The sequence below is a fragment of the Tachypleus tridentatus genome, chromosome 10 (genome assembly GCF_004210375.1).
Source record: "Tachypleus tridentatus isolate NWPU-2018 chromosome 10, ASM421037v1, whole genome shotgun sequence".
NCBI classification, from domain to species: Eukaryota; Metazoa; Arthropoda; class Merostomata; order Xiphosura; family Limulidae; genus Tachypleus; species Tachypleus tridentatus.
In genome coordinates, this window is record NC_134834.1 from 44,846,280 (window position 1) to 44,860,614 (window position 14,335).

Genomic DNA, 14,335 nt, shown 5'->3' on the forward strand with positions numbered 1-14,335 from the left:
AAACATTCATAACATGTTCATCACATAATTATCAGAAAGAGGAAGTTTTACTAATAATGCTATACTGGTTTTTTCATATTTGTTTTCATAGCTAAAACTTCAAGAACATAATTTATTTTTCTGATGTGTTTTAACTTCACCACTCCGGAGTTGGATCTTTACACACAATTAATCATAATAAGCTAATTCTGGAACATTTAGTTCATGCAAGTCACCTTAAAAAATGTTACTTGAAGGGGTTGAAATGCATCTTATTATTATCACAGAAATGTGTCCCTATCAGATATTTAGTGCACTGTAAAAGTTGTACACTTTATCAAAGCAAATATTTGCTATACAAAATTATAATTTAATTTTGACTAACTGCAAATCAAATAATGATGTCATAACACAAATATTTCACTAATTATTTACAGAACTAACAACTACAATGAAAATATTTAATCAAAATACCAAAATAACTTTTAAAAACAAACTTGTAATGACATAATACACATATGACACCAATATTTATAAAAGTTATTTATGCTCTTATTAAATACAACTTTAATACTTGTTCTGTTTCCTCTCCTTATGTTTGTGATAAACTTGCAGTGGTTAGAATGGCAGCTCAAAACTTGCATAATCACCTGCTAAATAAAAATTCCATTGAACAAATGGCATAGCTATGTATGCAATCCTGTTACAATATCAATTCTAAGTTGATGTTGTAAAAAACTGTAAAGGAATTTATTTATAGGATTATTTATCTCATATTGTGTGGATATGCCTAAATCTCTTAATATACTCACATTTTACTATCCTTAATTAAGTGTTAACTAAGTACCTAAAATACTAAGGATTTTTCATTAATGTGCATGAGCAGTATATGTAACATTGTACAAAATGTTTCAAAGTGTTTTAACACTTAGAGTATAAAAATAGATAATTGTATATACTTACAGTTGTCTAAGTTCCAATTTATTTACATTCATACCATGTACAATGCTTGTAACAAGTCATTAAAAAATTCCAACATACTTTGATAATAGCCAAAATTTTTTTATTCTTTCAATTTTTTACTTCACATATTAGATAGCTTAAAACACTAGCATACTCAATACTTTAGAATTGTTCTTCATCTACTCTAAGATCTGACAAAGACATTTAAATTTCACACTTTAGTATTACCATGTCTTGAAAATTCCTCTGACTTTCAACATTCAGGTTTCTAGTTTTTATCTCTTGTCTTTTACAAAAATGGAGACTTTGTTGATACCTAGCTTTCATAACAAACTCGTAAAAGTTTAAATGTGTTAATTCATAAAAGAAATCCTGACAAAAACTTAAATATTTTTCACTTACTTTAAAAATAGTCATTTTCAATTTTAAACAGAAGAAACATTTTATTGTTTAAATTATAGCATTATTGAAAGCTTAAAAATGTTTTTAATCTAATTCTACCATAATAGTGCACTGTCATCAAAAGCAATCAGGGTTTTAGCCAATTTTTAGAATTATAATGAAAATACTATTGTAAAAGCTTATTCTCTTACTTGAAGTCATTATTGAACACTACATGATTTGTTAACATTTAACTATGTAATAAAATGTTTAAGATGAAATGTTTAATAATTTAATAAAATATTACAGAATTAAAACAACCAGAAGAATATCAATTGTCTAATAACAAACACTGTGATTTTGAGGTTATCAACCCTTGTTACCACTAAATCAAACAGTTACCTATTTTGCAGCTTAAACTTCACTAACATTAGACAAAACTGATTTGTAATAGCTACTTGACCAAGACCATTACTCTGAAAGAGCTCCAGAATCTTCAATAATTTGTTCTTTTTCTTTAAAGTATTTTCTAAACCATTCTACATGGTCCTTCTTCCTTTCCACAGTCAAGTAAGGATTTTGTGAAAGACCTGTAATGACCAGCTCCATGAAATGTCGTACTGGTCCTTGTTCAGGAAATCCTTCCAACAGATGTTCAAGGAAAATGTGTTCATGGAATTCTACATTTGCTTCTTGTTCCAAACCTATAAAATGGTCTTTTATGTAAGAAGTGATGATTTATGAAAAACAAATTTTGATGGATAACAATTAAAATTGATAAAAATGATTATAACAACAAGATTGTTAAAATTATTTCTTTCAAAAAAAATACTTCAATTATAATAAAGTTGGTTCTTTTGGAACTTTAAAATGAATGCCATCTCACCAGCTTCATTATTTATGGGGAAAGTCCACAACTTGCCCTGCTCTGTTAACTGAATCATTTCTTCAAATCCATTTCTGGGCAGTTGTCTAACTAACATCTTAAGTTCTTGCTCTTGCAGAATTTCCAGTATTTCATTATTTGAAACATCAGTGACTAGAAAAACAATATTACAAACTGGTATTGAACTTTAAACTTTTTATTTCTTTATTTTCGATAAGCATTCCAGCATACTAAGAGATACAAAAGACAAGCTACAAAAATTTCCTTTGAGACATGTGACAGTTTATTAAAAACGATTTCTTCTGTGACTTAAATATAGCTTTAGAAATGTAAACATCTTAAAATTGAGATAATATTTAAATTATTATTTCACGTTTCTAGCAGTTTTACACTTTGATTTGTGTCATTTGTGTGAAAGAAGTATGAACATATAGTAGTTATGAATATTAGCAACTGAAGTTTCACAATTAAAAAACTAACAATGTTTACGATGAACAACAATATTTATTTATAACCGAAGTGGATACAAATGTTTTGGAATTCTACAATTTCCAATTTCAGTACCTGAAGTAAAATAAAATTGCACAAATCTTGTACCTGTATCAGTATGAGTTATAGTATGCTACCTTTGTGCAGTCTTATCTAGACTGATCAAAATATAAAGAACTATCAGGCCAACAAAATGTTTTTTCTTGACCCACATAAAATTCAAAGAAAGGCACAAATCCATTCTGTCTTTTTTAGTTTGTGGGTGTCAATGTTAGGTATCTTTTGTGAAGATGGAAATATAAGAAAACATCAAGCCAAAATATCTAATGTTTTAGTATCATTTGACCTCCTAATTTTAAAAGGGACCAAAATCAAAAGTTTCAGACTGGTTGACCCAGAAATAAAGTAATGGCACTCAACTGTAATCACTGAGAATAAACATACAAAATACAATATTTCTCCCTCCATAGGAAAAATATGTAAACAAACAACAAAACACAACCTAAAAACTGAAAAATAACAACTGAAGCAATTCTATAATTATCAAGAGAAACAGTGACTAAATAATTAGAGCTAGATAAGTTAAGCAATTAACTGATACTAGCCAATTACATGTGGCACCAGTGCATTAGATCCTCGTATGACATATTTATGACATCTCATCTGCACCCTGAGAATGGAGAAAAATAAAATTCTCCATAACAGGTAATGGAAGCAAAACAGAGAAATTGTGACCCCTTTTGCAAATCTACATGCACATAGGATAACAATTTTGAGAAGTTGGGGTTGCATGTAGTGTAATAGAAAAGGTTTTTCAGTATCACATAAGCAAGAGTTTTATTACAATACAATAACAGATTACCTAAGAGTAGTGATTACATAAACTAATTTATAAATTGAAATTAGTGTGTTATTACTTTCAATTACTCCAAGAATTTATTATATCAGTTATCATACAAATAAACTGACATTATGATTAAAATAATTTTTAAGAAATTAATCAACTAAGCATAATTAAGGTTTTACAATCATTACTATTTCCAATTATTGCAGCAATGAAAGTAATCGTAATTTTGGTACTATGTTTGTTGCAAAGCTCAAAGCTATATAGCAGGCTATCTGTGCTATTCAATTTCATCCTTACACAAGTTTTTTTTTTCCACTTCAAGTTTTAGTTTTGGTGATTCAAGAGTCTTGGGTTCAATTCCCATTCCCCCAAAGCTTGTTTGCCCTGTTTTATTGTTATGGCAAAGTTATTAAGGTTAACTTCCACTGTTTCTAACATTGAATTGCTGACTAGAGAGTAAAGTTGGCTGACTGGACCTCCTAACAACTTGTTTCATTCATTGTTTCTTTCTTATTGAACTTTTACCTGAAAATAATGAAGGCATCAACCTTTTTTTTTCACTTTTTTGAGGTGCTGACTGGAAGGAAGACAACTTATTAATTTTTTGTTGTACATACCATGATTTAAGGAGCACCATACTAATCAATTAATTGAAAGTAAGTAATTAAAAGGACTATCAATTAGCAAATAAGTAATAGATTGCAGATTACATAAATAACAGCCACAAAAAAAGGGGAAAAAGAGAACAGACAGGTCACACAAAGCAACTAGAAAGTCTGTATCTTACCATAAGAACAGTTAATGGTTTAGTTTAAAGATATTACAATAAACACTCACTTCAACACATACAAGGACTTACTCTTCTTGTCTGATGTTAGAAAGATATTTAGAGGCTCTGAACCGAAAAGATCAACTCTGCCAGTTATGCTGCTAAAATATAAATTTAAAAAAGTAAATTTTTAAGTTACTTAATAGAAATTCACAACCATAATTAAAATGTATATAAAGTAAAATTACATTAATCAGAAACTTAAAGTTAAATCACATCTGTGAAAAGTTCCTTCCATTACATACTTGGTTACAACAGATAACAAAGGATTGTATCTCGTACATCCTGGCAAAATTATTACATCTAAATATTTATACACATTGGTAATGCTTCATGTCACATAATAACTCTAAAATATTAAGATTCATATTTTAACATTTATTTATCAATTTACACATAATTTAAAGAAAGAAAAATATAAAATAAAATATTCAATTGCTTAACAATAACTTTAAAAAAATACCAAAAAATTAAAATAACTTAATTAAAAGCTAAAATAAATTTTAGGATTAAACATTAAATCCTAAAATGTTAGGATTTTTTTTTATTTTAAATGATAAAATTCAAATACCTTTTGGGTTTCATATTTTTTTGAAATTCAGATGAAACTGGTAAGCTATCACAAGGAACAAATTTCTCTGAAGTTCTTAGCATTGGTATCTCAACATCAATTTTACTATTTGGATGAGATTGCAGTGTGTGTCTTGGAACCATTTTTGGCTTACTTCTATCAATCTTCATTCCCAAAAATACTTTGCTATTAATCACAAAGATAGCATTTTGGAAGTTACCAGTAAAATAAAATAATTTTCTATTTATTGATGATTCCCAAATTTTGACTTTAAACATTTCATATTTAAAAGATGCATTTTATATCTCTAAATACCTTTTATATCTTTAAATATGTACTAAACAGTGGTTAACATCATTATAAAATTCACAAACAATTCTATAAATTTTAGATTTTATTGATTATATAACTTGGACAAAATTTTCTAAAATAGCTGATAGTAAGAATTATTTCATGCAATATTAGAAATATCGTTCGTGCTTCTTATGTCTCAACACAAACATTTTGCAATAAATGATAAATAAACATCCACATCTTGTATATTGAATGCAGTAATGTATTTGATATGCAAGTTCCAATGTGAAAACAGAATGGCATGGCACAAAATCTATTTTATGTTTAACTTATTAACACTTATGTGAGTGCATTGCAAGCAGTTTGCACTGATTTTTTTTAACCATATAAAGTGCACAATGTAAAAAACAACTGTGTTCTTTTCATTTCAATTAACCCTTCTGCTACAGGTCATGGGTCAAAGGCCATTTCATCTTGTTTGTTGACTTGCATTCAAAATTTGTAGTTGGTCAAGTAACAGACTGCACATAGTTAGAATATAGAAAATAAAATATAAAGTCTTACTCAAAACATTTGTTTGCAATATATTTAGGAGGTTTTAGAGATTTCACAGATAATACTTGAGATTTCGGGGAGGAAGAATAGTTTTCTTAATCATAATATGAAATCACTCTGCACTTGAGATTAGTAAAAAAAAACACAATTATATAAAATGATCTAGAGGATAATGCCCTAAATACCGCAATCAGCCACAGTGCTATGTTAAGATCTTTAAATTTCAGACCTAAAACCTACACGGAATTTCGAAAAAGACATAAAATAGCACATGTTTAAGTATTCAAATATACTTATTATTCTTAAATACATCTCAACATAGCCTTAATTAGTCTTAACACAAAGTAAAAATTTGTCTAGTACTGATTCAGTTAACACCACTTTTGAAATCACTAAACTTACCAAAACCAAAAAAGCAAAACCTGGGAGCATCCTTTTGTAATAGGTACATTTTAATTTAGTTTGATTGTAAAAACATTTTAAATTTTTTGGCTCAAAACTATTCAAATTACAATATTAATAACACTTTTTGAGTTTCAAATCAACCACATTTTTATTTTCTGGTATTCTGATGTAAAAAGCTTCTACAGTGGTTTTATGCCTTTCTTTGTGGACTTGAATGTTTTTCACAACAACAATAATAATAAAAAAACCTACAAAATAATCAATCACATGAAACATTTTAAATTTAACATTACTTTTTTGAATGAAGTTTAAGAATTAAAGAATGATTAAATAAATATACTAAAAAATAATAAACACAAATTATTATTATAAATAAGATGGTTACTAAAACAAAGTATATAAATAACAACATACCTTTGTTGCAGAGCATCATTAACAATATCCACCAATTCATGTTCATCAAATCTTATCATTTAAATGTCAAAAGTGCTGTACAATTACATATACACTTTAAACTAAACCTACTGCAAAGCTTTGTCCAAAGTACCCGTATGCAAGTGTTCCGTAAAGTCATTGGGATAGTTATTTTTTATATATATGTTCATATACATAGCATTATAAGACTTAAGCTACTTGGACTAAACATCTGTATTTTCGTGTTATAATATGTAATCATTCTAGCATAAAAAAAGCATAATTTTTTTTTTTATGATGGTTATGAGATTGGTCAAGTGACAGACCCTACATAGTTAGGGTACAGAAAAAAACATAATATATATAATCTTACTGAAAACAAACATTTAAAATGTATTTATGAAGTCTTAGAGATTATGCAAATAATATTTGAGAACTTTGAGATGAAGATTAGTTTTTCTAATGAAATTACTTTGCACTCAGAATAATAATGAAACAAACTCAATATTTCACAAACAATTCTTATGTGAAAATAGTTCATTAATAAAAGTTTTTTTTTGTACAAAAACTTGTATAATCTTTACTAAAAGTCTAACAAATTTTGTGAAGATGCACATATTATATCAAAAGTTACAGTGCAAATACTTAACAGTTACAAATGTGTATACAAACACCAAGGCCAATTGCAGATGGGTTAAGTGTCTTGTGTGCCTTCATGCAGTTTATAAAAATCTATTCTTAGAACTTTCACAGATAGTTTGTCTTTTTCTAGATGTTTTAAAATGCGTATGAATACCAGACAATGTGAAAGCCGAATTCATAATTCCATTAATAAGATACTTAAACATTATTGTTTCAATGCCTTTTCAACACATATGAAGCATTATTATAATTAATTATATTTGCTGTAATAAATTTGTTCTTTATCTAGTTTTATAGTTAGAAATGTTTATAATAATTGTATTCCATCCACATTATGTTATTATATTCGAATTCATAAGTTAATGAAGTCATCTGTTGTTCTTCATTATAGATACACATTTATTTCAAATACTAGAAAATTGAACCTGTTTTATGAAAGTTTACCAATCTTTACATGCTTCATTAAATAAATCATTTTTTGAATGCCTACTGTTTAAACTTTACAACATGAAAATTAAAACAAGCATATAAACAAGCTAAAATGTAAAATAAAAACCTCCCACCTCTTTGATTTCGTATATGTAAATATATTTAGTCAATCTAGGACAGTGATTCCTCTGTTACTCCCAAAAGAAAGAGTAGTTTGCTGTGTACATAAACATGAGTCATTTGTTAATAGCAAGAAGAAAAAAAAGTCATAATTTCACTGAAATCATTTAAAGGCGATGTCTAAGCTGTTGCTCTGAAAGAAACGGAATTTTTAAAACTTCTGTTTGTTTAGATCCCCAAATAAATTATAGGTATTATGTATGCACTAATATAATAAGTTCATAATTATTTGGTTTACTAAAAGTTATAATTTTCTTATACTGAAAATGTACTTTCAATAAGTACTTTTTTCTTCACAAGATTAATTATTCTCATTCTCTGCTGCCGTCTATATGCAAACTTGTTTACTTATGCCACACGCCTTCTATTTCTCCATATTTGGAATCAAATTATTCCAATGTATTTTTTTCATGTAAATCATCATGCATCACCTCTCCATTAATAGGAGCATTGTATACTAAAGTGATGCATGTGACTACCTTTTTGTGCCTCTACCAAACTATCACTTTAAAGCAGTGGTTCCCAACTTTTTTATGCCCAGCACCCCTAAAAAATTTTATTATGTTCTCATACCCCACACAGTAATTATTTATTTAACAATAAAAGTGAAAGTGGCCAAAACAAATGTTATCTCGCACCCCCTGGAACACTATCTTGCACCCCTGGTTGGGAACCACTGCTTTAAAGCAGTGGTTCTTAACCTGGGTTCAATCGAACCCCAGGGGTTCGGTGAGTCAGTCTCAGGGGTTTAGCAGAGGTCAAGACAAACACACTGTGTGTGTCCATTCCGTTCACCCCACTTGTATGATTCGTGTCATCATGCTCCACTTGGCCACCACTGGCTGCAGCTGATCACGTCACATCACTTGGCCTTAATGTCTGTGCTGCAGGGAAGTTCGTGCGCTTAGCAGTCGACTTGTGACTGTAGTAATCGTGCATCATTTGTGATTTTTTTCCTAATATTTCAATCCCTTCATACTAACTATGTCGAGCAAAAACAGAAAATGGTCGAACAAATACGTACAATATGGATTCACGTGTATAACAGAACATGGAACATGATGGGAACATGATTTGCAATGCCATGTTGAGCAATTCTAGTCTAGCACTGGCAAAACTAAGAGAACACTCCCTAAAGCTGCACGGAGATGGGAAATACAAGAACACAATGCTTGCTGAATTCATGGTAAAGGGAACAAGGTTCGATGAAAAGGCTACTTTCCCTGTTCTCAGCTTTGTACCCATCGACAAACTGATCCTAACAGCATCGTATGAAGTTGCGTATTTGATCGCAAAGCAGGGCAAACCACACACCATTGGTGAAACACTCGTAAAACCAGCTGCATTGAAGATGGCGAATATCCTGCTGGGAAAAGCTGCTGAAAATAAATTATCCCAAATTCCTCTTTCAAATGACACCATCAGCAGCAGAATAGATGACATGAGCAATGACATCTTGGCTCAAGTAGTTGCAGATCTGATTTCAAGCCCAGCAAAATTCAGCCATCAACTCGACGAGACCACTGACGTTTCCAATGTAAGTCAGCTTGTTGTATTCATTCATGTGCTATGTGAAGAACGATGAGATAAAAGAAGATTCTTTATTTTGTCAGCCTCTTACAACAACAACTAAGGCAAATGACATGAAGAAACTTGTGGATGACTTCTTCAAAGACAATGATCTCTCATGGAATATGGTTTCTGCAGTTTGTTCAGACAGAGCTCCAGTCACGCTGGGATGAAACTCCGGTTTTGGTGCACTGGTGAAATCCGATGCACCACACATCATTGTAATGCACTGTGTTCTGCACAGGCATGCATTGGCAACAGACACCTTGCCTTCAAAACTGGCAAAATTATTAAAAATTGTAGTGGAATGTGTGAACATTGTGTGAGATAGTGCCCTGAAGCACCGCATCTTCAAAGAGCTGTGTAATGAATTGGGCTCAGAATTCGAGATACTTAGGCACCATTCTAACATTTGGTGGTTATCCTGGGGAAAGATGCTGAATCGTGTTTTTGCCATGCGTGTGGAATTAGCCTTGTTTTTGCAAGAGCATCAACATTGTCATGCAGATTGCTTTGAAAAATCTGAGTTCGTTCTCATTTTGGCATACATGGCTGATATCTTCAATGCTTTCAATCAACAGATGGAGGGTGGTGGAGTTAACATTATCAAAGCGGAAGAAAATCTGAAGGTTTTTTCAAAAAAAGCTACCATTATGGAAATGCTAAAGAAAGAATGAAAACTTCGCAAACTTTCCCTTGCTGGACGACTGTATAAGTAAGATCAAAGATGTGTCTGAAATCGGAGACATTTCTGTACCTGGGGAACTGAAGCAAGCAATTGCCAAGAACTTAGATGAGCTCGCAAAGTCTCTCAACAGATACTTCCCCACCAAAGAGTCATTTTTAGCATGGATGAGACAGCCGTTCACGTTTAGTGTTGTGACAGCAGATGTCAACGATGAATACCTTGACAAAATCATTGAACTTCAGCAGAGCCAGGTTCAACAGCACCTTTTCAGAACAACGCTCTCAGCATTTTGGTGTCACCAAATCGTAGCGTACCCTATTATTGCTAAGAAAGCCCTTGAGATACTCATACCATTTGTTACAATGTATCTTTGCAAGCAATCCTTTTCGAGGATGGTAGACATAAAAACAAAGAAAAGAAACAGACTTTGTTGCAAAAATGATATGAGAGTGGTACTTTCCAAGGTGAAGCCACATATTTCTGAACTTTTCTCTGAAAGGCAACAGCAAAAGTCAAATTGATTTGCAGTAAATATTCATTGAGTTATGTTTTTGTTTTTGTGTGAAATTCATGTTTTGTTCTTTGAACACAGAGATATTGTGTGCAACTGATGTATGGTTCATTTTGTGCACTAATAAAATATCTACTTATGTTTTGAATTTGAAAAAAATATTTTATTTTTCCAATTATGAAGGGTTCAGCGAATGCAAGTATGAAACTTCTGGGGTTCAGTACCTCTAACAAGGTTAAGAACCATTGCTTTAAAGTTTGGCAAAGAACAGAAGCAACAGAGGTGTGTGGGGAAAGTGTAAAAAGTACTTAATAGAAATACATTTTTAGTGCAGGAAAATTATAACTTCTGATACGTTACTTCCTTCTACTCACAATATTAGCTAGAATCCCACACTGCTTAGAAAAAGAGAGACCAGTTCAAAGGAAGAACAGACATATTACTCTGAAAGCATCTGAAGGATACATCTTTAGACGAGACAGTCACTTCAAAAGAACTGAAGAATAGAATTGCACCACTTTTGAGCCATGTATACTCTTCATCTATGTGTGGAATGTGTAAGATATAAAGGTGGAAAATACGAGGAGCACATCCAGGTGGTAGGAAATTAATCCTAACCAGAGAAAGATACTGTAACCCAATCACATGATGAGAAAAGTGGATAAACAAGGATGCATCCCTGGATGTAGAATGATGGATCATACTTAGTAGCTCAACTACATCCAAAACCTCCTCATGAGGTACTGAAATCTGTGTTATGGTAGGAGGAGTATCATACCATTTTCATCCCAAACCCAAGAACTGTGGAGTTGAGAAATATTCTGATTCCATGTATGGCACAAGAATTAACTCTGAGTTGTTGATATATGAACTTGATATCCTGTATTTAAAGGATGTCTACCTCATGCTACTAATTCCTGCAACCATGAAACAGGCCAGGACTAGCCACATGGCAATAGTATCCCATAAAAAAAGAGAATGAGAGATAACCAAGGACAAAACCAAAACCATATTTTGAAAAGCAGACCATACCAATTTACTTAATCAAGGTATGGTAGGAATGAACAACTATCCCCTTCTGTCTTTTCCCATAACGTACATAGATAATACAGTCTAGAACAAGTTAATTTATGAAGCAAGCATCATGAGGTCCTTCACCTGCAACTGATCATGTAAAACACTCCCTCTCAATGGTGAATGCTGTGAAGCCATGGAAGATGAAGTATGAGTCAACATGGCCATACAGTGCGGATTTAAGAGTTAAAGAATACCTGGTTAGTCACCACTCACCATAGAAAGGGATTCATGTGATAAAACGTAGATAAAGGCACCTGAAAAAAAGAAAGTATGAAAAAACAGTTACCAGTGAGAGCCACACATAAGTCTGTAGCATGGCCACAAGTGAGAGATGGAAACCCTGACGAAGAAAAAAACACAATATAATGGACACAGTGGGAGATGAACGTACTGGGAATGATATACATGCCTGATTGCAAAATCTTCTCCACTGGACAACAAAGACATGAAACAAGAGAAAGAGTGAGGGGTCAGATCTCATGAAAGAACATCTCGAATAAAGACCAGGATAATGAAGGTAGGTAAGAATAGGCCAATCAAACCATGAGGCAGACACAACTGGTAAGGGTAGAAGGTGAAAATTCATAACAGGAGGAAGATTGCCAAAAGATCAAGAGTCGTGAATGTTTAACTCAGAAGTAAGCAACAAAAACAAAATTTTCTGATTGTACACAAAAGTCTATCCATATCCAATCAAGGATAAAAATTGGAAATAGAAAGAGGAGGAGAAAGCAGAAACAGCCATCCTGAGCTACTAAAGTGTTCACGAAAGAAGAATGATCTGGATAAAAGAGAAAACAAGTAAGGTAATAAGGCAAACATGAAATGTCAATGGAACAAAATCTAATCTTCAATGCCCATGGGTTTAAAGAAGGATATCCATTTTATGTAAAAGATGAAACAGAAGGAAGTGATTCAAACGGAGGTAAATCAGAGGAATGTTGAACCACAAGAATGACCAAATCCAGAAGGGTAAAATGTCAGAGAAGGAGATGTATTCTGGAAGGAACATGTGAGCATGAAAAGATGTAGATGCAGACACAGGGAAGGAAGATGCACACCCACCAACATACAGGTGGAAAGAAAATCCCAAATGAAGGTTCCATCATTCATGAAGTGCTCACTGAACGACCAGTGGTGTCATAGATTATCACATTCCCAAAAACAATAAAACTTCTCAAGCCATAAATGACTAAGCAGAGAGGGCATGATGAACCACAGTTTTATTGAACTAAATCATGATGAAGTCAGTGCTCAACTGATAGTTATGTTGACAAAGACCCCCAAACTGACAACGAGGACTTCTCCTTGCTAATCAAACCCACCTACACCACCACAGAAGTAGCTGCCAAGCATAAGAGGCTGCTTACTGTTTGTAATGAGCCAGAAGAAGCCAGAAATCCATATAACAATGCAATCACAGTCTCTGGGCATAGAAATGATGTGTATAAGCTCAGACAATTTGACAAAACATGAAGTATCAAGGCTAGTCTAACGGGAAGGATCCAAAAGTATTAAACAACTCCAAGATGGACAAGCTGAAGATATAGACTAAATTGAGGTGATATTAGTATATCTAAGCAAATGTTGGACATAACTATTTATGCCACTCACAACTCTGGAGAAAATGTCACTCTAAAGGTGAGAAAAAATTCCAAAATGAACTTGGATAGTGATATGAAGCCATTGAAACAAAATAAATCAGTTATTTATTGCTAATCCTTGGTTTTCTAAAGAATAACAAATATTTTGGGATAAAAAATCCTTGGAAATATGGGGAACAGATTCAACTGTCCAATGCTAGAGAAATTTCCAAATTGTTTCATCTCAAAATGTTAAGGAGAAGGAAAGGAAAATGAAAAGGTGAAACAAGAGGTTCAATAATATATGGGACTGTGTATGTCTCACAAATGAGACCATACATAATCCCTAAGAGACGTCAATGGTGAATACACCCAAGCCTATACAGTATAACTACCTATAAGGTTCCAACAACAAGAAACAACATTTCAATGCCAGAGCCAAAGATAAGATGCAGGCTAAAGTGTGGAAGAGAGAAAAACAAAGGTAACTCCAGAAAACCCCACAGGATTTCTGTGGAGAGCCTCAGAGAGGAGGTGTATGTAAGGATACTTTAAGAGATTGATAAGGGTAAGAAATAAACAAGGATATTTGGCATGTGCAAGATAGACATACACTTCGAGAGCTGCCCTGCAAACAGGTAACAAGCAACCAAAGAACTGCAGATCTAAAAATGGATAGACAACACCCTCATAGGAAAAGGCAAAATAATCAGAAAGAAAGACGATCAAAGTCCTCATCAACCAACAATGGCTCAGCAGTTTCTGTAGCATCCTTGAAAATGTCTAGGGATAAAGATTAGATCATCTAACATTCAATTTTCTGATTTATAAAAGCCAATAAATTCATCACTGGGTTGCTCATACATGAGAAATAAAAAAATGGTAGATGCTGGCATAACATCTGATATGGTAAAGTGAACTTCAAAATTTATTGCATAGAAAGATTTCACCAAACTTTGATGGACTGATAAATACAAAAATCAGATTGAAATAAATCAACTTAAGGCGAAAAAGTCGAGCATGCAGCAATAAACAAACAAAAG

General features: G+C 32.2%; 1 protein-coding gene across 3 annotated transcripts in view; it reads right to left on the bottom strand.

Moving 5' to 3' along the window:
* Positions 1 to 1,020: 1,020 nt before the first annotated feature.
* The window catches only part of mRpS31 (mitochondrial ribosomal protein S31), a 40,746-nt gene continuing 27,431 nt past the window's right edge, over positions 1,021 to 14,335 (bottom strand). For 2 of the 3 annotated variants that reach the window (XM_076461095.1, XM_076461097.1), the window contains 4 exons: positions 4,946 to 5,131; positions 4,405 to 4,475; positions 2,210 to 2,362; positions 1,021 to 2,027 (listed from right to left, as the gene is read on the bottom strand). In XM_076461095.1, the coding sequence (XP_076317210.1) occupies positions 1,795 to 2,027; positions 2,210 to 2,362; positions 4,405 to 4,475; positions 4,946 to 5,131 (643 nt within the window). In that variant the 3' untranslated portion in view covers positions 1,021 to 1,794. The remainder of the gene's footprint in view (positions 2,028 to 2,209; positions 2,363 to 4,404; positions 4,476 to 4,945; positions 5,132 to 14,335) is intronic. The other variant, XM_076461096.1, reaches the window with a different exon arrangement.